The sequence below is a fragment of the Pelobates fuscus genome, chromosome 6 (genome assembly GCF_036172605.1).
Source record: "Pelobates fuscus isolate aPelFus1 chromosome 6, aPelFus1.pri, whole genome shotgun sequence".
Classification (NCBI taxonomy): Eukaryota; Metazoa; Chordata; class Amphibia; order Anura; family Pelobatidae; genus Pelobates; species Pelobates fuscus.
This window is the reverse complement of record NC_086322.1, coordinates 131851077-131877171: the sequence shown is the minus strand read 5'-3', so window position 1 is coordinate 131877171 and position 26095 is coordinate 131851077. Positions and strand designations below refer to the sequence as shown.

At 38.2% G+C, this 26095-nt stretch overlaps 1 protein-coding gene across 1 annotated transcript; it reads left to right on the top strand.

Annotated features, from left to right (window-relative positions):
- Positions 1–498: 498 nt before the first annotated feature.
- On the top strand, positions 499–23090 carry METTL14 (methyltransferase 14, N6-adenosine-methyltransferase subunit). Its single transcript, XM_063460044.1, has 11 exons — positions 499–659; positions 2851–2939; positions 5267–5354; positions 6713–6793; positions 9181–9268; positions 9687–9777; positions 10020–10161; positions 12652–12744; positions 13703–13819; positions 21445–21655; positions 22689–23090. Exons 1-11 carry the CDS (start codon positions 594–596, stop codon positions 22991–22993), a joined length of 1371 nt encoding a protein of 456 aa, XP_063316114.1. The 5' UTR covers positions 499–593; the 3' UTR covers positions 22994–23090.
- Positions 23091–26095: the final 3005 nt, after the last annotated feature.

Here is a 26095-nt window from a genome sequence, read left to right as displayed (position 1 = left end):
TTGATTTATTTTGTATTTAGAACTTGCTTATTGTTGCCTATATTTCATATTGGTCCAATGCAATGAGGTATTTGTTTTGTTTTTTTGTGTCTGCAAAATACTTTATCACATGCAATCCTTCAACTTAGGTACACTTCAGTTTCTGTATTTATAATTTCTTTAAATAAATACATATTACTGCTAATATACTCTGTTACGTTGTAATGTATAACTTCCCCTAAAACAAACAAACAATGCATTATAAGTGTTACTACATTCATGCCATACAAACATTAAATGTATCATGTATACCGAGTCTCTTTGCAGTTTCTCCCCTTGTTATTATCTTCTCCATGCAGAGGAGGGATAAATAAAAAAATTTAAATAAATCAATGATTCTGATAATTCAGAAGGTTTCTACCAGTAATGATGCCAGTATCAAACATGGCCGACACTCTCATCCTTTCACGTCGCATCACGTCGCGTCGCTGTTGTTTTGGTGTGTGACGTCATCAAAGAGCGCGGCTTCCATGCTCTAAACTCCAGCTGAGGTCTATTTCCACCACCGGATTCGGCGGGATTTATCAACAGCGCGTCCGCGGTAACGTGAAGTTATGAACAGCCGCCTGCAGGAGATCAGAGCCCGGCAGAAGCTCCGCAGGAAGCTGCTAGCCCAGCAGGTAGCCCACACCGCCATCATGAGCTTTAATGGCTGGCCTAGCATGTCAGACACCTCCACTGAGCTTAACCCATTGACTGCCATTGGGCATACAACACCCACATAGCAATGGCTGATAGCACAACCTCAGCAGGTCTCAGAGAACCTTCCACACTCATTCAGAGCTCATCCATGCTCCTCACATAGCTCTTATTGATTGTAGAGTACATGTTACCATCATGGTTAGCTATCATTTAGGAACTACCGTGCTGATTCAATATATTAGAGGGTTTGTTTTTCCTGAAATGTTTCCTTTTTTTTTTTATTATTATTGTGAGCTATCCAAACAAAGCTTTATTAGAGTATTATTAGAATAGTTTACTAAAAGAACGTGGCAAACAATTATTTTTTTATTTATGTTATGTCCCTGTGTTTTAAAATTCTTCAATAAACCTTTAACATTTAAAAACCGTAATGATGTATTTTACTTATTGTACCAATTTTGATGGTGACGACTGTTACAGTAAAGTGTTCAGCTGCGTAAACCTAGTGTATTCGAATAGTCCCCTAATGTAAAGAGGGTCATGTTTCTCAATGAAGTGGTCTGAGTGATGTGGCCCTTTCCTTTTAACCCTGAATGTTTAGATGGCAAGGTTACAATCCCTTCTAGTACCTGACTTCCATTAAAGGTACTTCCTTTTCCAGAAGCAAGTGAAACTTGATCCTGGAATCAAAGGATACTGAAACTGGTATTTGGCGGGACATGCCTAGTTCCAATCCGTTCCTTCTTTATGAGATGTAGTTTATTGGAGGAGATGGTGAGTGATGACGCTTGGATGCAGACATAAATGAGAAGGCAGGGGGTTCTAGAAGCACTGGAAACAAGTTGAGTAATATTTTTAAAAATGTTTACGCAGCAAAGGCGGTGGACAGTGATCACTTTGCTATAAGGGAACCTATAGTCACAAAATAACAACTCTTAATTTGGAGACTGTATGTTTTCCTTAACTATGGGAATTACAGCCTCTAACTGTAAAATTTAGGCACTAGAGCCAACTTCTGGAATTTACCGGTAGTTTCTCTGTAAAAGAACACTCTGTGCACCATACGCCATATATAGTGGTTTATGATTCCAGAACTGCCCTGGGATTTTTCTCCCACAGTAAATGGTCAAAAAGTTTTAGAATAGTTTTGATAACTTACCTGGGTCACCTGGCAGATGTGTGAATCCAGTTTTTTTGCCTAAGCAAGGCTCTGTAGAACTAATTTAATTCTTCTGAAGGAGAAGACTGAGTGAAGGGTATGTGGAAGCTTTGTAAGTTGTCAGTCATCTAACCCCTTTGCCCCCTAAATATAGTAAAATCCTACCTTTATTCCAGTCTGCTGCTGCTGCTGGCTCTGCATGTGATCTGCCTGCCTAGATGACACCATCAGAAGTAGTGATCAAAGCCAAACACAATGCTTTACCATAAGGAAGCATTATATTGTCTGAGACTGTCAAGGACGCAGATCAGGGGCAGGGCCAGCACAAGCCATACACAGCCCTGGCCAATCGGCATCTGCTCAGTGGATGTATCCCTAGGATGTAATGTAAACACTACCTTTTCTCTTGAACAACAGTGCTTACTGCAAAAACCCTGAAGGGAATAATTATACTCACCAGAACAAATACATTAAACTGTAGTTGTTCTGGTGACTATAGTGTCCCTTCAAGTGAAATGTTGTGCATTACCAGTCCACGTTTGGACAGTAATGATGCTGTAAGTCATGGGTGCCCAAAAGGTAGATCCCCAGATGTTGTAGAACTACAACTTCCATGATGCTTTGCATGGCTTTAGAATGACAAAGCATCATGGAAGACTTCTTCCATCATAACTACCACAATATGCTGTTGAAGGTTTGATGATTAGTGTGGGTACTTTGAGTTGGTTTGGTTATTTCACCAATGTTCTATCCGAGTACTAGATATAGTGGCCATTATCTGCAAACAACATTTTTAGCATGGTAAACATCCTTGTGTTGTGTAAGTCTGTATTCAGAAGCTATAAGGAATACGCTGATAAGTCAGGTTCACATGAATAGGGTAAAGAGTGCTAGAAAACTAGCAAAGTAATGATTTAATGGGTAAAGTCAATGCAAAAGGGGAAAAAAATGTTGTAGAATTATGCAGTCTTATTACTTATTACTGTTTGTTTTTCTTCTTAATTCTAAAGCTAGGAGCAGAAAGCGCTGACAGTATCGGAGCCATACTAAACAGCAAAGATGAGCAGAGGGAAATAGAAGAAACTAGAGAAACCTGCCGGTAAATTTATACATCTAACACTTTGCCAATATACACTTGTATTGTATTCAGCATCATTCCATCATTGGTCTCCTGTGTAGTAGTCCTCTTTTAACAGGAAGTTGTGAAACATTTTGCCGGCCATACAGCTGTACATATCACATAATCCCTGTGCTATTTTTTTACTTGAATGTAGCCACTGTTATCGTTCAATGTAAGCATTAATGCAAGGGATTGCCTGAGAAATAATAATTATTACCTTAAAAGGGCGTCAAGCCACTTAAATAGCTCACTAGCACACAAGGTTACTACACACAAGCTCACTGGCAAACTGACACATACACAAGCTCAGACACACAGAGACAAGGTCACTATATACAAGCTTACTGAGACACATACACAAGGTCACTACACACATTTTACTCAAGTTTACTACACACAAGCTCACATACACAAGGTTACTGACAAACATACATACACACAAGCTTACTGACATATATGCACACATGCTCACTGATACACACACACTGACATACATACACACAAGCTCACTGACACGCATACACACAGACACACACATACATGCACACAGACATACATACATACATACATACATACACACATAAACAAAAAATTTAAATTGTATAAAAATAACTCGCCTGGGTGCCACGTTGAAATATAAGCAAAATAATATGAATACAGTGTGCAGTCACAGGACTTGCAAACGGTGATTTAATGGTGAAACAAAATTACATCCGTAACATTGATCAACGTTTTGACCCTGACAGGTCTTTTTCAAGATAACAGAATGTAAAACACAGTGTCAGTATATAAGAAAATAGGGAAATACACTTACCAATCGTGATTGTGATCTCCCACAAACTGATTACACCCAGTGTAAGTGTCGGAAAGCCGCGAATGACGTCATGCCACACATCAGGAGGTAGCGTGGTTGCTAAGATACCTATAACATAATTCACAGAGGTATACCAAACTACAGAGAGGAACTCTATAGTTCCTCCCGACAGCACTGTGAGTTATGTTATGGGTATCTTGGCAACCATGCTACCTACCGCATTGCGGCATGACTTTACATGCAGCTTCCCGACACTTCCGGGTGTAATTAGTTTGTCGATCAATGTTACGGATGTAATTTTGTATTATTTTTCTAAGGAAGGAGAGTGCCAAGCTTCCAAAATTTATATATATATATATATATATATATATATATATATATATATATATATATATATATATATATATATATATAAGGAAAGATAGTTTAGGCACTCACCCTTTAGAAGCTTTTGTTTTTCTTGCCTTTGGTGCTGCCAGGGTCTTGAAAAAGACCCTTAGGGGTCGAAACGTCGATTAGATGCGTTACACTTTGTTGTAAACTTTTTTTGCCACATTAAATACACAAAATAAGTCCTTTTGAGTGCTCCTATTCATCTCTGCCTATATATATATATATATAAATATATATTAATATTATATATATTTTAGATTTACCTGTAGAAAAAAAAAATGCAAAAATTACATCTAAACATTTGCCAGCAATTTGGAAACGGTCTGTTCTGTGATGTGCCACCTTTTTATATTTCCAAGGTAAGTTATGAGCTTAGTCTGAGATGATGCAAAAATGTGATTGTGCTGTCTTGTCTTTATTTTTTATTTTTTTCCCCTTCATAACACTGGTTAAAGGGGAATCGTCACTTCTCTGGAAATTATCTCATTGAATAAAACAATGAAAATCACCTGTAACCTATGTTAACCTTTTTTCATGTGATGCTTAATTTTCAATTTCATTTATATAAAATATTTAGGAAATAGCATCTTAATCCATTTCAGTTTAGGGACAGTCAGAGCCCATATTGCACATAAGGAGAACTAGGAACGTTGTTTGATTTTTTTTCTCCTTGTGCTTTCTCTAAGTTGATTACAGGTTGCATATGATGGAACGTATGACATTGATTGACAGAGAGCCAAGATAGAGGTAGTTCGTTTCAGGAAAAATTGGTTTACATGTCTGCATTTAATTGTATTTTTTTCCTCAACTTACAAATAGATTTATTTAAAAATCCTGTTAGAAGGGAAAGTTCCCATTTAAGTATTGGGAATAATATACGTTGTCATACTGTCACTTTTACACAGCAAGATGCAACATGAATAGTAAGTTGGATATGTTTTATGGTCTTTCCTTGTTTTATTAACATAAAATGCAGTAGCTTAGCCATTAAAATGGCAATAATCATTTATACAAAGACAGTTGAGTGGTATCTTTCATATCTGCATGTATATATTTTATTTTTACTCCATAAATGTTGTTTTCTATTTTGTTCCTTAAGTGCGTCTTATGACACAGCAGCTTCAAATTCAAAGCGAAAAGTACCCGAAGAAGGAGAACCAAATGAAGAGGTGGTTGAAGAATGCAAGGTAAGTTCTGTATGGAAAAGTTGTCAAGAAATACCAAGCAAAATAAACCAGCCACTGAATGGGCTTCTTGAGATAATTCCTAAATAAATTACAAAAATAACAATTGTTTACACAAATTTCCTTTTAGCTCAGTTCTTCAGTAGCGATGTACAGGGACTGGCAGCAATTTCTCAGCCAACTAGGTCTTCCGGTTATTTTCAATGTGAGGGCTGTACATTTGTTAATGAATTCCTGTTTATGCAAGGAGTCTGCCACTTGGCAAGCTATTAGTACAGCTTCTATTAGCCTGCCAAGTAGTTTTACTCATATTTTCTAATGAATGCAGTTCATGGCTGGATAGTCCATTATCCCCATTGTTATTTGTGTTGGCCATGGAAGCCCTAGCAGAAATAATTATGAAAACACCGGAAATTGAAGGCATTAATATTGGTGATACAAGCCATAAGATAGGACTATTTGCAGATGACATCATATTGTTACTAAAGAACCCAATGACATCCAGAACACCCCTTATTATTTCTGGCTAGAAATGGAAGCAGAAAATATCTAACCATATTCTATTAAACAGCTGTTATGGCTGCCTTTAAATGGACGCCCTAAGGCTAAACACATGTTTCCTTTAACCAAGATTGCCATCAAGGCGTGGGATATTATTTTTAGTAGTGTTAGACCATCCTCCAGTTTATCACGAGCAATGCCATTATCAGTTCTAAATTATTACTTACCCCCTCTAGATCTAACTTTTTGGCACTCCCATTCTACATACAGTTTGGATAATATATTTTCAGGGATAATTTCTTTTTCAGGGAATTCACTTTTAACATTTGATCAATTTAAAGAAAAATTTGATTTGGACGATTCTATATTACCAATATATACTCCTAATAACAGACAAATTGAAAGAAAATTGTGAAATATTAGAATTGGGTACAGGAGATAAATCATAAAAAATGTCAAATTTGGAAAAATGTTATCTCTTAAATCCAAATTGTAAAGGCAAAATCTCATTTTGCTATTCCCATATTTCTCCTAGGCCCACATCTAAATGATCTTTTATGGAAACATGGGAAAGAGATTTGGGAGTTCAATATGAACTGGGGGATTGGATACGTTTTATTCTCGCCTTGAGAGGTATCACGCAGTGTGCTAGTCATCATGAGAATCATTTAAACATTCTCTATCGTTGGTACCTGGTTCCATCACGCCTTCACAAAATGAATCCTTTAAGTCTCAGACAGATGTTGTTGGAGGGAGTGTGATTAGATGGGTACAAGGGGGGGAGGGCGTTTGTATTTTATTTTATTTTTTAATGACCCACTTCTTAATGTTGAACAGTCAATGTCCTTGTCTCCTTACAGGATAAAGTAGAACCACAGAAGGAAGAGGAAAACTTGCCTTATAAAGAGGAAATCTACAAAGACTCAAGCACCTTTCTAAAGGTATTCACATGTGTGTGTATTTCTTCCCTTTTAGGTTTCTTGGCAGAGGTTGCTCTTCTTTATTTTTAATTCTTTTTATTGATTTTCTTAAATATAGATCACATACTACAACAACAACAACAAAAAAATTATTTTATTATTTTGCAAAATGTAAAAAATAAAAAACACATTGTATTACATTAGATTTCTTATCCTTAATGATTCCCTCTATTACCTCTTTTCTATTCATCTTCCTAACTTTTTCCCTCTAACCCATCACTCAAGTTATACTTCTACCCAGTAAAGGAAAATAAATAAAATACAATAATAAGAGAATAGGGATTATCCTCCATTATGGAAAAAAGAAGCCAAAAAGGGAAATGATTCTCTTACATACCCCACTCAATGATACATCCATGCCTTACAATCTTAAAGGACCACTATAGGCACCCAGACCACTTCAGCTCAATGAAGTGGTCTGGGTGCCAGGTCCATCTAGTGTTAACCCTGCAGCTGTAAACATAGCAGTTTCAAAGAAACTGCTATGTTTACCTTAGGGTTAATCCAGCCTCTAGTGGCTGTCTCATTGTCAGCCGCTAGAGGCGCTTCCGCGCTTCTCACTGTGATTTTCACAATGAGAAGACGCCAGCTGGTTGAATGCGCGCCTGGCTCTTGCTGCGCCTGCACATTCAGCCGATGACGGCGAAAAGGAGGGAGGAGAGTTTCCGGCGGGGGAAAACGGGTAAGATTTATCCCTTCCACCCTCTAGAGCCCGGCGGGAGAGGGGCTCTGAGTGTGGGGTGGACCGAGACCTTGTAGTGCCAGGAAAACAAGTATGTTTTCCTGGCACTGTAGTGGTCCTTTAACCATCTGTCTATCTTGAACTTTCATACATGGAGGGATTTCATTTTTTTCTTCTTCTAGAAAATAGGAGATTGTTAGCAAACCCAAGTTATTATTCATTCAAGGCACTTTCCCATAGGGAGATTCAAGAGTTTGCTATTCTGGTGTAAAAATAGAGCATATTTAGAAATTAAGTAAAAGAAACTGACAGTCCAGCCTTTGGAGTCCAGGAGTTTTGTCCAAAAACACTCATAACTACAGGATAATGCTCCTACTTGAAACCTACTCATCTCTCTATGGCACAGTTATTAATAAGTATCCTCCAGACTAATACTATGATATCATTGAGTTATTTCTGTTCCACAAATGGACTTACCACTTTCTCTCCCCGGCATATTTTTTGATTAGGTACTTAAATCTGTGGTCGTGATAAAGGCGATTCTTAATTAAAGTGAAATGGAGTATGATCATTTGCTAGATTACTTTTCTTGGCAGAAATTCAAGACTTAAAACCATAAATCTTATTTTGGTGCATTACTCCGTTACTGTTAATAAAATGGTGTACCATAGAACAAAAGGTGATCAAACAAGGCTTTCTAAGTAAGTATTCTGTGAAGACGTTACATAGGTTTATGTTAATGGGAAGGGAATTACAATATCTGCATAAGTGAATGTATATTTGAAAGATGGGACCATTAGCAGAATTCCAGAATATGTTACAAACATGATTATTTATCCTTGCATAATTTTTGTCACCTACGTCTTTCAAATATATGACAAGTTAAGCATCGTTTCCAAAATGTGGCAGCAGAATCTTAATTTTATTAAGAGGTATAGTGTTATTATTTTTGTGTGTCTCACTACAAGCACCATGCCCACTGTAAAGGTTTTGGTGCTGGCATGTCCCTGGCTCCATCCCACAGTTCTGTTTCAATTTGTTTCTCAATCGGCTTGACACAAACCAGTGGTCCCCTGTGTCTCCACGGCCTGGTTCCTGGTTTGGCATGTTGCTTTTGATGCAACCTCGAATGACAAATTGCTATTGAATAAGTTGCATTGCATGTTGCATTCTCAAGAATTTTGTCCAAGTTTGAACCACATTCCTTGAATGAATGTGACCGCTCTGGGGTTTAGTTTAACCCCTTAAGGACCAAACCTCTGGAATAAAACGGAATCATGACATGTCACACATGTCATGTGTCCTTAAGGGGTTAAACGAAAAAATAATCTGAGTTATTTGTTCTTTCTTACAATACTTTACATGCATTGTAGTCACATTAAAAAATTTTACATTGATTTACCAATCAAAAAAAATAAAAATTGCAGTAGTTCACTGTAAATAGCACTTCATGTACCGGTAGTATCAAAGGGCTTACAATTTTCACTTGCCCACTATCCATTATACTTAATATTTTCAAATGGTCTATTATCACAATTTTGTGAAATAGTGTGATATTTCACACCATGTCATGTCAGATTGTGGATTACCTAGCACCTGATTGCCTGCATGAATAATCTTGAATTTGGAATTCAGAAAAGACTGTAATCTGTTTGAATTGTTCTAGGGAACCCAAAGCCTGAATCCTCATAATGATTACTGCCAGCATTTTGTTGATACAGGACACAGACCGCAGAATTTCATCAGAGACGTTGGTAGGTTGATTTGATTCTTACACGAACAACCGTCCTTTAGTTTGCCTGGTTTTCTGGGTCAGACTTTTCAATAAAAAATTTGCATTTGAGGAGGAGGCAGCACTAACTCCTATTCCTATAAACAATTTATGGTTCAGCAGGCTAATGGTAGATGCCAAGATGTTATGTTCAAGTCCATTTCAGAGATACTAAGGAATATCTGCAATTTGGTTAGCCTAGGTTCTGTCCAACAATCTGTTCTCAAGTAGTTAGGTATGAAAAATAACCTATTTAAATTTCCTACGATTTATGGGTCTTGTCATTTAAAATCCATTTTCTTTTACGTTGCAATTCACTCTAGTTATAATGTAGTACATGATTGTCTGTATGGCAGCAGCTGTCTTGTCATACATAACTTAATATTTTCTTTTTTTTTTAGGTCTAGCAGACCGTTTTGAAGAATACCCTAAACTCAGGGAGCTGATCAGACTAAAGGATGAGTTAATCTGTCAGTCCAATACTCCACCCATGTAGGTGTGCTTCTTCTGTAAAATTGGCTGGTGTCTTTATAAAACAATTGTTTATATTGTTTGTTTTTTTTTTTTTTTTTATGTCACTCTTTTAGTATTATTTATACTCCTAAATTAATTAATGTAACAATTTTGTATAAATCATTTAAAAATTGAGATCAGCTTAGTCTGGAGTGTAACATCAATTTTAATCATTCAGATTAATGGTTTTTCCTTTTTTCTTTTCTTTTTTTTTTACCCAGGTATTTACAAGCAGACTTGGAAACCTTTGACCTCAGAGAGTTGAAGAGTGAATTTGATGTAATCCTTCTGGAGCCTCCATTAGAGGAATATTACAGAGAGACTGGTATTGCAGCTAATGAAAAGTGGTGGACCTGGGAAGATGTAAGTCATTAGAAAGCAATATCTTTTGAGTTATGGCTCTTTATCCAACCTTGTGCTCTAGAATTGATATACAGCCTCCATCTTGAGTATTAATAATGAGCATATTCTGCTTTTACTCTTATGCACCCACTACACTGGCATAGATGTTAGTTTAGATTTCTGTGCTGACAGCAATAGATATATAGATATATATCTATTGCTGTCATCACAGAAATATCTAATATTTATATATATATGGTTAGGGTCACATGAAAGGTACACAGAAAGAAAAGCACACGTTTATAGATCTATTTTAACCATTTATCTGCCCCTGTTAATTGTTTCATGTTTCAATACATTTCTAGTATACTTGAAAGTTTAACCACTTTGTGACTGGCTCCATATGTGGTGCATACCCGTGACCGCTATCAATGCGACTGCTATGCCTATCAAGCTCAGGCAGGCGTGGCGCAATATAATTAGATTTTTTTTTTAAAAACTTACATAGCTTTATATTTAGCAATAAAAATGCCATTCTAAAAGGGCACGATAGTCACCAGGACCACTACAGCTTAATGTAGTGGTTCTGGTGTCTATAACTGTCCCTTCAGGCTTTTCAATGTAAACACTGACTTTTCAGTATTTACATTGCTTCCAAGTGACACTTCTAGTTACAGTCACTCAGATGGTCACTAGAGGAGCTTCCCGTGTGTGCAGCACCTACATTCAGCTAAATGATCATCATAGAGATGCATTAAATTCATGCATCTCTATGAGGCGATACGGATTGGTGCAGCGTTTTGCAGCCAATTCTATGCAAAAACATTGATGATCTCAGCCATAAAGGCAGGGCCAGTCGTGGGGGAAAAAAAGGGGAGTAAAAAGACCATTCCCTTGCAAATGGAAGGGGTCTGGTAACCTAAACACACACATCATGACAAACATACCACGACAGACACACACACACATCATGACAAACATACCGCGACAGACACACACACACCGCGACAGACACACACACACACCGCGACAGACACACACACACACCGCGACAGACACACACACACACCGCGACAGACACACACACACACACCCCGCGACAGACACACACACACACACCGCGACAGACACACACACACACACCGCGACAGACACAGACACACACACACACACACCGCGACAGACACAGACACACACACACACCGCGACAGACACACACACACACACCGCGACAGACACACACACACACACACACCGCGACAGACACACACACACACACACCGCGACAGACACACACACACACCGCGACAGACACACACACACACACCGCGACAGACACACACACACACACCGCGACAGACACACACACACACACCGCGACAGACACACACACATACCGCGACAGACACACACACAGACCGCGACAGACACACACACAGACCGCGACACACCCCTATATACCATGATAGGCGCGCGCACACACACATACCATGACAGACAGATCCGTACAAACACCATGACAGACACACACCTATATACCATGATAGGCGCACACACACACCATGACACGCTCATAACTAGTATTGAGTTAAGTATTAGGGTATCAGAAAAAAAAACCCTATCTGTCCTTCAAAAATGTATATGTATTATGTATAGGTACACTTAATAGAAAAGTATTAAATTATCAACACATTAACAAACACATAGTAAAAAGGCCTATGTCACAAAATAACAATTGGGAAAAGGCTCAGTCATGAGGGGGTTAAATTAGATTTCTTTTTTAATTTTTTGCAATCATCAAAACTGTTTTTTTGATATTAAAGGTTTCTTTTGTAAAAGGAATAGCTGCAATCAGAGGTGTTTGGGTTTATGAGTGGTTTTAGATTGTGAGTCATGTGAAGGACAGACACAATTTGTGGACAGATTGTGTGTGCTCCCATGGTATTTGATCCCTGTTCAAAGGTTAACCTGACTTCATACCTGTTCGTGAAAAGCTATTGCCTGCACCCCATTTGATTTATCTGTGACCTAAAGAAATCGATTCCACAAACTGATGGATTTTGTCGCAATACATTTTATTTGTCTTCCCTTGTGTAATTTTTGCCATCCGTAACATGTCTTTTAGAAATTTAATTAAACATTCCATTACCTAAACATGTATTTTAATTTTACCCTTTATAATTTTAACCAAGAACCACTTCACTCTTCAATACACCTATTTAGAAAGTTAACATTGTCATATTGTTTCTCTTGCGTTATCTGTGGCTTTCTTGATATGTTTATATTTATTATAAATTCATAATAAATATTCCTTTTGTCCATGTTGCCTCACATCTGTTGTATTACATTCATACATTCTCTAAGTTTCTTTTTTTTAAGTGTTGTTGTGGTTGTATTGTATACATCTTCAATGTAATATATAACAAAATCACATTAGCATCCCTTACTCGACCTATATACAAGGCTGTGAAGTATGGAGATAATAAAAATTGACATTTCTTTTTACTTTAGATAATGAAATTAGATATAGAAGGCATTGCTGGCTCTAGGGCTTTTGTGTTTCTTTGGTGTGGTTCTGGAGAAGGTCTGGATTTTGGCAGAATGGTAAGCATTATTGAACTAATCCCTTGTATAGGGCCCCAGCTGCTGGTCATTTGCAGCTTCACGTGTCGCAAGCCCAGTCTATGTTTGCAAGTGGGTTACACGGGGCTCTATTCTTACACCTACTTGGCACAACAATAAAATTGGAAGTATACTATCCAGGTTTAGCTTGAGTAATCATACAGGCAGATGTTCCATAATCCATTCTTATGGAATTAAATTTCAAGCTTGATTTTTAGAATGTATTATTTCAATTTGCAGCTACTTAATTCCTAATGCTATGGTATCCCTGTGCACTAAAATGATTGTGGGTGTTCCCCCTCCCCCAACACTCTTCAGACGTCTGCAATGCGGGGGAACCTAATGCACATGTGCGGCGAGCACATGAGTCCTTACCCATCAGGAAGCATTGAATTCTATGCTTTTATCTGGGGGACTTCAACACACTGGACATCCTCATGCAAAGTGTGCATTGCATAAACCTAACCCACTTACTTGGGAAATCCTTTCACACATGACTTCTCCATTTTGGCTTCATTTATGTTTAATAAATCATGACATGGTGTATTATGTCATGTGTTGTTGTTCATCTGAGACTGTATTTACCTTATTTTAAGACCTGTTGAGGAACAGATGATGATGTAAAACCATATAATTTAAAGAGGGTGTTCTTTCTTTTTTCTATGATTTGTATATAGCTGTATTCCATCAGAAAGTTACTATGATTAATGCTAGTCAAGCCATGCTTCAGGGTCCCAGGATGGGCTAAGCATCCATAAATGTAGATGTGTATCATAACACCAGTATAATTTAATGATAAAGTGTTATAGTGAAAAGGGTGCTGGGAATTTCCACAAGTTTGCAATCCAGCTTCATAATTTAGGAGACATTACTCACATCATAAACTTAAGCAGTGTCGTTTTTTTATTTATTTTTCCTCGTCCCTCCTAATATTTTCCAGTGTTTGCGTAAATGGGGTTTTAGACGATCAGAAGACATATGTTGGATTAAGACCAATAAAGACAATCCTGGCAAAACCAAGACTCTGGACCCAAAAGCAATCTTTCAGAGGACAAAGGTATTCACATCAACACTTTAACTTGACCAGTGGCTAGGGATATTTGATGCTGTCTGTACAGATAAACTCAGGGAAAAGTGTGATGCAATTTATTATTTTTTTAATCAAGGTTATATTTTTAAAATGATCAAGATTCACAAACAACTGTAGCATATGGACGAATGTATATTTCTCTTTACTTTCATAATTTTTTTTTCTTCATTTACAAAAAATTACATGAATGCTTCTCAAGGTGAAACCCATATTGAAACTGTGCACACAATTCTCAGTCATATTGAAAAACAATGTAGTATGAATACACACTCTTGTCTATGGAATGAAAAAACAAATTGTCTCCTTATTCTGCTTGCAATGTGGAAGTATTCATATAACTAGAAAAGCTACAATTTCTGGGGAAATTGTGTGAAGTGTTCTTTTTTCCACCAGTAGTCTACAACTGGAGTGGGTGGAGTAACGGTTGTGTGGTTGAAGTGGCTGGAGTAACTGGAAAGGTTGGACTGGGCAGAGTAACTGTATGGAGTGTTTGGAGTGAGTAAAGTAACTATTTGGAGTGGCTCGAAATATATTTATTAAATGTGATAGTGCTCACTTTTGTGTTATCAAAACTGTAGGAATGACCGCAGTTTAGAGAATGTGTTTCATGTAGCAGCCTCTGTGTTCCGGGAACACTCTGCTGGCTGCTCACACACCTGGGTTCCTATGGCAACTCACTCTACAGCATGGGCAGAGAAGAGTGGTTAAAAACAAACTGCTCCAAATTGCTCACTTCACTGGCGGTTGCCATCTTCAAACAGACCTACATTGTGATGCATAGTATGTCTCTGAAATATTAAAAATGAAGGCATAGTCGCAGTTTAGAAATTGCCCTTCAAATTTGAGGTGGCTAGAGTGGAGTTTCAATGAATGTCGATGGACGGCGTGAGTTGCAAACAAATGGTCATATTGTGAAAACTTTATGGCTTAGCCGTGGACATTTTTAGTGGCAGCAGGGATAGCTGAACGTTTTGATATACGATTTGTGTAGGTGGGCTTGAAAATGAGGGAGCGGTAGCAGTTTAGAAATCATGTCCTGATTTGTCAGCTCCCACTCTAGTTTTGAACATTTTGTCATTCATTCCTATGCGACCAATTTCGCCACAAAAACTACGATATTTCATGAACCATTCGGCGAAACGTTCCACAAAGTAATAGCACACCGATCGGGAACAATCCGCACGTTTCGGTATATTACTGTCCATGTAGTGTAAAAACTGTGGAAGAAGTTAGGGTGGTAAATTTGGCTATAATAAGAATAATATATATGTGAGATAATAGTAAGTGGTCTTGCCATGCAAGAACACTTAATTAAGTGTTCTTGCATAGCAAGACCACTTACTGTTATCTCACATATATATTATTAAGTGTTCTTGCATAGCAAGACCACTTAATGTTATCTCACATATATATTATTATTAAGTGTTCTTGCATAGCAAGACCACTTAATGTTATCTCACATATATATTATTAAGTGTTCTTGCATAGCAAGACCACTTAATGTTATCTCACATATATATTATTATTATTCTTATTATAGCCAAATTTGCCACCCTAACTCCTCCCACAGTTTTTACACGACAGACCATAAAATACCGAAACGTGCAGATTGTTCCCGATTGGATTGCTATTACTTTGTGGAACATTTCGATGAATGGTTCATGAAATATCGTCGTTCTTGTGGCGAAATTGGTCCCATAGGAATGAATGGCAAAATGTTCAAAACTAGAGTGGGAGCTGGCAAAAGCTGAAAAATCAGGACATGATTTCTAAACTGCCACCACTCCCTCATTTTCAAGCCCACCTACACAAATCTCATATCAAAATGTTCATCTATCCCTGCTGCCACTAAAAATGCCCACGGCTAAGCCATAGTCCTGATAGTTTTCACAATATGACCATTTGTTTGCAACTCACGCTGTCCATTGACATTCATTGAAACTCCACTCTGCAAAGCTCACATTTGAAGGGCAATTTCTAAACTGCGACTACCTTCATTTTTAATACTTCAGAGACATACTATGCATCAAAATGTAGGTCTGGGTCTTGTGATTCTCACAATATAAAGCTCTTCACTGTAGGATTTATAGTTTTTAAAATACGACCGTTTGAAGATGGCAGCCGCCAAAATACTCTGACCTATGCCAGGCTGGAGCAGCAAGTGATGTCATAGACAGGGCCTTTTGTACATCTGCTAATGTTTTTATAACTGTATGTTTTAATGTAACTGTGAAGCACTTTGGGCAACAACGTTGCAATTAAATGTGCTATATAAATAAATAATAACAGTTACTCCGCCCACTCCAGTTGTAGACTACTGGTGGAGGCAAGAACACTTCACACAATTTCCCCAGAAATTGTAGCTTTTCTAGTTATTATTATTAAGTGTTCTTGCATAGCAAGACCACTTACTGTTATCTCAGATATATATTATTATTATTATTATAGCCAAATTTGCCACCCTAACTCCTCCCACAGTTTTTACACTACATAGACCAGATTGTTCCCGATCGGATTGCTATTACTTTGTGGAACGTTTCGCCGAATGGTTCACGGAATATCGTTGTTCTTGTGGCGAAATTTGTCCCATAGGAATGAATGGCAAAGCTAGAGTGGGAGCTGGCAAAAGCTGAAAAATCAGGACATGATTTCTAAACTGCCACCACTCCCTCATTTTCAGGCCCACCTACACAAATCTTATATCAAAACGTTCAGCTATCCCTGCTGCCACTAAAAATGTCCACAGCTAAGCCATAATCCTGAGTTTTCACAATATGACCATTTGATTGCAACTCACGCTGTCCATTGACATTCATTGAAACTCCACTCTGCAAAGCTCACATTTGAAGGGCAATTTCTAAACTGCGACTACCTTCATTTTTAATACTTCAGAGACATACTATACATCAAAATGTAGGTCTGGGTCTTGTGGTTCTCACAATATAAAGCTCTTCGCTGTAGGATGTATAGTTTTTAAAATACGACCGTTTGAAGATGGCAACCTCAAAAATACTCTGACCTGTGCAAGGCTGCAGCAGCAAGTGATGTCATAGACAAAGCCTTTTACACCTGCTAATGGTTTGTATAACTGTATGTTTTAATGTAACTGTGAAGCACTTTGGGCAACAACATTGCAATTAAATGTGCTATAAAAATAAATAATAACAGTTACTCCGCCCACTCCAGTTGTAGACTACTGGTGGAGGCAAGAACACTTCACACAATTTCCCCAGAAATTGTAGCTTTTCTAGTTATTAAGTGTTCTTGCATAGCAAGACCACTTACTGTTATCTCACATATATATTATTATTATTATTATAGCCAAATTTGCCACCCTAACTCCTCCCACAGTTTTTACACTACAAAGACAAAAATATACCAAAACGTGCAGATTGTTCCCGATCGGATTGCTATTACTTTGTGGAACGTTTCGCCGAATGGTTCTCGGAATATCGTCGTTCTTGTGGCGAAATTCGTCCCATAGGAATGAATGGCAAAGCTAGAGTGGGAGCTGGCAAAAGCTGAAAAATCAGGACATGATTTCTAAACTGCCACCACTCCCTCATTTTCAGGCCCACCTACACAAATCTTATATCAAAACATACAGCTATACATGCTGCCACTAAAAATGTCCACAGCTAAGCCTAGTCCTTATAGTTTTCACAATATGACCATTTGATTGCAACTCACGCTGTCCATTGACATTCATTGAAACTCCACTCTGCAAAGCTCACATTTGAAGGGCAATTTCTAAACTGCGACTACCTTCATTTTTAATACTTCAGAGACATACTATACATCAAAATGTAGGTCTGGGTCTTTTGATTCTCACAATATAAAGCACTTCACTGTAGGATTTATAGTTTTTAAAATACGACCGTTTGAAGATGGCAACCGCAAAAATACTCTGACCTGTGCCAGGCTGCAGCAGCAAGTGATGTCATAGACAGGGCCTTTTGCACCTGCTAATGGTTTGTATAACTGTATGTTTTCATGTAACTGTGAAGCACTTTGGGCAACAACATTGCAATTAAATGTGCTATATAAATAAGTTACTCCGCCCACTCCAGTTGTAGACTACTGGTGGAGGCAAGAACACTTCACACAATTTCCCCAGAAATTGTAGCTTTTCTAGTTAAGTGTTCTTGCATAGCAAGACCACTTAATGTTATCTCACATATATATTATTATTATTATTATTAAGTGTTCTTGCATAGCAAGACCACTTACTGTTATCTCACATATATATTATTATTATTATTAAGTGTTCTTGCATAGCAAGACCACTTACTGTTATCTCACATATATATTATTATTATTAAGTGTTCTTGCCTAGCAAGACCACTTACTGTTATCTCACATATATATTATTAAGTGTTCTTGCATAGCAAGACCACTTAATGTTATCTCACATATATATTATTATAGCCAAATTTGCCACCCTAACTCCTCCCACAGTTTTTACACTACATAGACAAAAATATACCAAAATGTGCAGATTGTTCCCGATCGGATTGCTATTACTTTGTGGAACGTTTCGCCGAATGGTTCACGGAATATCGTCGTTCTTGTGGCGAAATTTGTCCCATAGGAATGAATGGCAAAGCTAGAGTGGGAGCTGGCAAAAGCTGAAAAATCAGGAAATGATTTCTAAACTGCCACCACTCCCTCATTTTCAAGCCCACCTACACAAATCTTATATCGAAATGTTCAGCTACCCCTGCTGCCACTAAAAATGTCTACGGCTAAGCCATAGTCCTGATAGTTTTCACAATATGACCATTTGTTTGCAACTCACGCCGTCCATTGACATTCATTGAAACTCCACTCTGCAAAGCTCACATTTGAAGGGCAATTTCTAAACTGCGACTGTGCCTTCATTGTTAATATCTCAGAGACATACTATACATCAAAATGTAGGTCTGGGTCTTGTGATTCTCACAATATAAAGCTCTTCACTGTAGGATTTATAGTTTTTAAAATACAACCGTTTGAAGATGGCAACCACAAAAATACTCTGACCTGTGCCAGGCTGCAGCAGCAAGTGATGTCATAGACGGGGCCTTTTGTACACCTGCTAATGTTTTTATAAATGTATGTTTTAATGTAACTATGAAGCACTTTGGGCAACAACGTTGCAATTAAATGTGCTATATGAATAAATAATAAGTTACTCCGCCCACTCCAGTTGTAAACTACTGGTGGAGGCAAGAACACTTCACACAATTTCCCCAGAAATTGGAGCTTTCTCGTTATTATTCTTATTCTTATTATAGCCAAATTTGCCACCCTAACTCCTCCCACAGTTTTTACACTACATAGACAAAAATTTACCAAAACGTGCAGATTGTTCCTGATCGGATTGCTATTACTTTGTGGAACGTTTCGCCGAATGGTTCACGGAATATCGTCGTTCTTGTGGCGAAATTTGTCCCATAGGAATGAATGGCAAAGCTAGAGTGGGAGCTGGCAAAAGCTGAAAAATCAGGAAATTATTTCTAAACTGCCACCACTCCCTCATTTTCAGGCCCACCTACACAAATCTTATATCAAAACATTCAGCTATCCCTGCTGCCACTAAAAATGTTCACAGCTTAGCCATAATCCTGAGTTTTCACAATATGACCATTTGTTTGCAACTCACTCCGTCCATTGACATTCATTGAAACTCCACTCTGCAAAGCTCACATTTGATGGGCAATTTCTAAACTGCGACTCTGCCTTCATTGTTAATATCTCAGAGACATACTATACATCAAAATGTAGGTCTGGGTCTTGTGATTCTCACAATATAAAGCTCTTCGCTGTAGGATTTATAGTTTTTAAAATACGACTGTTTGAAGATGGCAACCTCAAAAATAATCTGACCTGTGCCAGGCTGCAGCAGCAAGTGATGTCATAGACAGGGCCTTTTGCACCTGCTAATGTTTTTATAACACTATGTTTTAATGTAACTGTGAAGCACTTTGGGCAACAACGTTGCAATTAAATGTGCTATATAAATAAATAATAACAGTTACTCCGCCCACTCCAGTTGTAGACTACTGGTGGAGGCAAGAACACTTCACACAATTTCCACAGAAATTGTAGCTTTTCTAGTTATAGCTAATGTTTCATTACCAAGTAAATTGGGTTTATTATATCAACAACTGTAATTGTAGTGACAAGGGGGAGTGCAAATGTTTTGTCAAGGTAGCTGCATTTTTAAATTATCCAAATCCTTTATTTTGTCCAGACATTTGAAATTCTCAGATCGCCACAATTTCAGATTTAGTGAATAAACCCATTGCTTTGAGAGCAATACTAGTTACTACTAACAACATGGTAAAATAATCCTATCCTTTCAATGCCCATGTGTCTTAAGAACCTCAGCAGTACAGCTATATCAAATAGGTCCTGCACACATAAGAATACAGTAGTAGCTTTTGCACACACTACTGATGGATAGTTTTGTTGTTTTTTTTTTTTGTCTCCAAGTACCTTTCACCAATGCCGTCCTGATTTTAACCCCTTAAGGACCGCTGACGGTTCAGGACCGTCAGCGGTAAAACGTGCGTTTGGACCGCTGACGGTCCTGAACCGTCATAACGGTTTTGGGCAACTTACCTGATCGCCGTCGGCCCCACAGCGGCGATCAGTGCTCCTCCCGGTCCAGGGGGACTGCCTGTCTGCCCGGGCAGTCCCCCCTCGGCAGATCAGGACCCCACGGCCATGTGATCACTCGATCACATGACCGCAATAGGTGACATGAAAAGTCAAGAATACTGCACTTGGGACGAGGGTGAGAACACGGTGGGGAAATAACTGTATGATACAGGGGAGGGGGGAGAAAAGAACACTGGGACAGGGGAGGAGGGAAAATTCGTGAATTTTCGGTTTCGGACCAGAGTTTTCATTTCGGTGCATTCCTACATTTGGTGGTTAGCTAATAGACCTCACCTTACCAACCACCAATTAGGATGGCAAATGTAGACATGGAGGAAAGTTTGAATCAAACATATGTTGTAGTACAGTCTGTTACTTACAAAGGTTTCTTTATTATCTTTCTAAACACGTAACATGTAAACACTGGGTGTTTTTAAACTCGGGCCAAAATTTTGAATCAATTTAGCAGTTTTTTTTCATTAGCTTTTGTAGATAAGTAAAAGATTTTTCAAGTAAAAGTCCAAAAACATGTTTTTTTTTTAAAATTTTCACCATTTTTTTTTTTTTTTTAATACAATATATGACATAATACAAATAATGGTATGTAAAGAAAGCCCTTCTCGTCGTGAAAAAAACAATATATAACTTGTATGGGAACCGTAAATGAGAGAGCGGAAAATTACAGCTAAACACAAACACCACAAAAGTGTTAAAACTGCTCTGGTCCTTAACGTCCAAACATCGCAAAAACAGGCCGGTCCTTAAGGGGTTAAAAGTACATTGCTATACTGAAAACTTGAATTGCAAATATTGAAAACCAGTTGAAACTTTATTACAATAGTTTATATGCCACCAACATATTCCACAGTATGTCAGCGTAGATATACTGATGTCTGTTGACTGTTATATACTGTTGTTGGCTGTTAATACTGTTTATGTTCATTTAGGAGCACTGCCTTATGGGCATAAGAGGAACAGTGCATCGCAGCACAGATGGAGATTTCATCCATGCAAATGTTGACATTGACCTCATCATCACAGAAGAGCCAGAGATAGGCAATATTGAGAAGCCTGTTGAGATCTTTCACATCATTGAACATTTCTGTCTTGGAAGGAGACGTTTGCACCTCTTTGGACGGGATAGCACTATTCGACCTGGTAATGTCTAAATTTCTGTTGGTTTTGTAATACATTGATAATTATTTAATGGTATTGCAGATATTGTGAAGTGCATTAACTAATACTTTTGAAGTTTAAATGGATTCTACAAATTTGTATTCTTTACACTATAGATTCCTCTGGTCACTCCCCCTCCCCAACTCATAAAAGGTTAAAAAAACAAAAACATTTTAATACTTTAATACCCGATTCCAGCGATTTTTACTGTCGCTTAATGCCAGCGTAAGGCGACCGAAAGTCGATTAGCCGCCAGGAAGTGCCTCTAGTGGCTGTCTGATAACCACTTGAGGCAGTCTTAGTCCTGAAATGTAATTATTGCAGTTTCTCTAATACTTAATGATTTACATTGCAGGACTAAGTGGGACTGGGACACTGCACCCAGACCACTTTAATAAGCTGAAATGGTCTAGTTGACTAGTGTCACTTTAATGCAGCCAGATGTCCCTTACTAACATTGTTTTGTTTTTTGTGTGTGTAAAAGCATGGATAGGAAAAAGAAATGGCTAAACCGAACACAGGATTTGTATTTTTACAGAGGAAAGCATTGGAAGGCTAGTCTGCATGTGAGGCAAATCACAACACTGCGCTAATTATATGCTCTCAATGACCAGCATTGATTGAATAACTGAGTCTAATTAAGTAGTTGCAGCAGAACCCCCTTAGGATTAAATACACTGAAGATGTGTGTTAACCTTGCAACAAAAATGTTTTGCATTGTAGGATTAAAACGACAGGGGCACTTCACCCAGACTGAGATAAAGTGGTCTGGGTCCCTTTAGTGTTCATTCAATCTACTTTTGACGTTTTGTTATGAGAACCTCAGCAAGCTATATCAAATAGGTCCAGCACACAGTTAGCTTTTGCACACACTACCAATGGATGGCTACTTTTTCTTTTTGTCTCAAAGTACCTTTCATTAGGCAACTTTGATAATATGTATCAAAGCATTGATTGGGTGAGGCATACACTTTTTAAAACAGTTACATTTTTATTGTGTTTTTCTTTTATCCAGGTTGGTTGACTGTGGGACCTACACTTACAAATAGCAACTTTATTTCGGAGACTTATGCATCCTATTTTAATGCACCGAACACCCCTCTTACTGGCTGCACTGAGGAGATTGAAAGGCTCCGTCCCAAAACACCCCCTCCTAAATCAGATCGTGGCTTCGGAGCACCCAGGGGAGGTGGTCGAGGTGGACCATCAGCAGGCCGTGGAGAAAGAGGCAGGGAGAGAAACAGAGGAAGCTTTAGGGGAGATAGAGGAAATTTCCGAGGACGTGGCGGACTGCACAGGGGTGGGTTTACCCCTCGCTGATTCATTCCAAGTAGACTATTCTCATTTTTTTATTTAGATCAGTAACTCTTTTAAAAAAACATGAAAAATACATGTAGAATGTGAATTCATTGTGGAAATGCACCCTTTTACAAAATAAACATTATTCTTTCTTTTTTTTTATCATATTGTATTCTATTTTATATGAGAAAAACATTGCAATGAATTAAAAACATTTTATGTGTATCTGGTAATAAATCTATTTCTTTAATGGTGAATATCACCAAAATAAAGTTATACGGTAACTGTACAGAAGTTGCTATGGGCAGCATACACTACATCCCCCAAGCTTAACCCCTTAAGGACCAAACTTCTAGAATAAAAGGGAATCATGACATGACACACATGTCATGTGTCCTTAAGGGGTTAAAGGTATACTGTAGTGCCAGGAATACAAAGCTGTATTTCTGGCACTACCAATCCCTCTGCCTCCTGCCTACCCGGTAAATAAAGGGTTAAAATCCCTTTATTTACTTAACTCATCCCAGTGCGGATGTTCCTCGGATCTGGGTCGAAGCTCTGTCCTGTGACAAGCAGTGCTAATGCGCATGCCCAGCAAATGCTGCACGCATTAGACCTCCCCATAGGAAAGCATTGAATCAATGCTTTCCTTTGGGGAAAAATGCAGAGCGTGAGGGTGTCCAGCGTCAGATAACAGACCAAAAGTCTGTTATGATTCCGGAAGCCCTCTAGTGGCTGTCTGATAGACAGCCACTCAGGGCATACTTAGAGCTGCAATGTAAACATTAGGTGTAAAAGGGACACTGCACCCAGACCACTTCAACAAGCTGAAGTGGTCTGGGTGTCTACAATGTCCCTTTAAAGTACTTCTATGGATCGATAAAGACCTGGATTAAATCTTTATGTAAGACATTTAAACTTCATATTTGCTGGCAAGTTTGTTAACAATAGCAATAGTTTAGCAATGTTTTTAAAATATTGCAGCAATTGGGCCATATCTGCCACTCGTTTTTGATTGCTGGTCCACATTAATAACCGTATGGATAGTGTATTCTAGCACCGTGCTCCCTACCAGTTTTTCTTTTAAAGGCATTTGGTTTTATTATGGCAGAACCAACCTGGTTAGAGTTGTGGCAACTGACATTTAATGTGGATAAGTGCAAGATAATGCATCTTGGACATAAAAACCCAAAGTCAGAGTACAGAATATTTGATAGTCCTAACCTCAACATCTGAGGAAAATACTTTAGGGGTCATTATTTCTAAAGGTAGGCAGACAATGTAATATAGCAGCAGGAAATGCTAGCAGAATGCTTGGTTGTATAGGGAGAGGTATTAGCAGTAGAAAGAGGGAAGTGCTCATGCCATTGTACAGAACACTGGTGAGACCTCACTTGGAGCATTGTACGCAGTACTGGAGACTGTATCTTCAGAAGGATATTGATACTTTAGAGAGCGTTCAAAGAAGGGCTACTAAACTGGTTCATGGATTGCAGGATAAAACTTACCAGGAAAGGTTAAAGGAACTTAACATGTATAGCTTGGAGGAAAGATGAGACAGAGGGGATATGATAGAAACATTTAAACACATAAAGGGAATCAACACAGTAAAGGAGGAGTCCATATTTAAAAGAAGAAAAACTACCACAACAAGAGGACATAGTCTTAAATTAGAGGGTCAAAGGTTTAAAAATAATATCAGGACGTATTACTTTACTGAGAGGGTAGTGGATGCATGGAATAGCCTTCCAGCTGAAGTGGTAGAGGCCAACACAGTAAAGGAGTTTAAGCATGCGTGGGATAGACATAAGGCTATCCTAACTATAAGATAAGGCCAGGGACTAATGAAAGTATTTTTAAAAATTAGGCAGACCAGATGGGCCGAATGGTTCTTATCGGCCGTCACATTCTATGTTTCTGCTGAATGTAGCATTTGCAGAAGCCCACCAGCTTGCACTATTTGGACCACTGTCAGGAGCTTGAATGAAATTCTGTTTTACTGGTCTCCAGTGTAGTTCCTTTTCCTTGTGCTGAGGAGCAACACATTTAAATGAATAGCTGCTTTTCCTCTGACACTGGGCTGGTAGCCTACTAACAAGATACAAACTCTTAAAACCTGGCTCCATCTTCTCCATCTCTCCTCATCCTAAAAAAAGCAATTATTCTCACACACTCTCTAGAATCTTTCTGTCCTCTGGTCACATAGGAAAGGCATAGTTTACTTCCTAATGTTGTTGTTTTTATGGACTGGTTCTTGTAAGTCTGGTGGGGAGGTTGTGTTCTGCAGGAAAGTCTCTAACTTTGTTTCTATATTCCGGGCAGTAATAAGCTGCCTTATCCAGCAGGTTGTGTGGAAGTGACAAATGTAATCACTTTTTTGATGTAGATATCTTCCTTGATTTCTAAGATATCCATACACACTGGTTGGTTATTGGGCAGCACTGGGCATGTGATATCGATTCCCTTTCACAGGGTGCCACATTTGTGTATATTTCTGGCTATTAAACCCTAGAACTATGTGTCAATGATGTAAGAATTCTACTATAATTCATAATTTCCACCCTTACCCCCCTTAAAACATGCAAAGAGGACTACTTTGTCTGTTTTTTATGTCCCAAGACGCCTCTTTTCTTATTAGAATACTGCATACAGTAGTGGGATAAACAAAAAAGGGAAAGCAACATCAAAGCATTGCATCTGTTCTGTGTGTCCTTATCTTGAAGAAAATTCTTGTTTTTTTTCAGGCTATTTTCAGCTGTGAGCATGGTCATATTTTCCATTTTATCTATTTATTCCCCTTTATTAGGTAAACCAACTGTTTTAAAGCTAGTATACACAAATTTATAGCTGCAAACAGTCAGTGATTGAATGTTTGTTTTTATGTTTAACACAAATTAATGCCATAAATGCTTGTAGTAGTAGTCCTGCCTGTCTGATGAAAGGTATATTTCTCCTGCACTCACTTAGGGTGTTCTAGGATACAGCAAATATTTCCCTCTATCCATGGCTATACTCTGTTGGTCTTCTTTCAGTTGTACTTATTTTCCTAATAAATGTAAAGGGCTCTGTAATATTTTGTTTCTCCCTGATAATGATTGCAGCAAGAAATATGCAATAGCTTGT

Bases quoted from the DNA above. Each gene is read 5' to 3' on its own strand.
- METTL14 (XM_063460044.1), top strand. From the start codon at position 594: ATGAACAGCCGCCTGCAGGAGATCAGAGCCCGGCAGAAGCTCCGCAGG. The intron at 2,940-5,266 runs GTAAATTTATAC...TTGTTCCTTAAG, and splicing joins GAAACTAGAGAAACCTGCCG to TGCGTCTTATGACACAGCAG. The intron at 12,745-13,702 runs GTAAGCATTATT...AATATTTTCCAG, and splicing joins GTCTGGATTTTGGCAGAATG to TGTTTGCGTAAATGGGGTTT.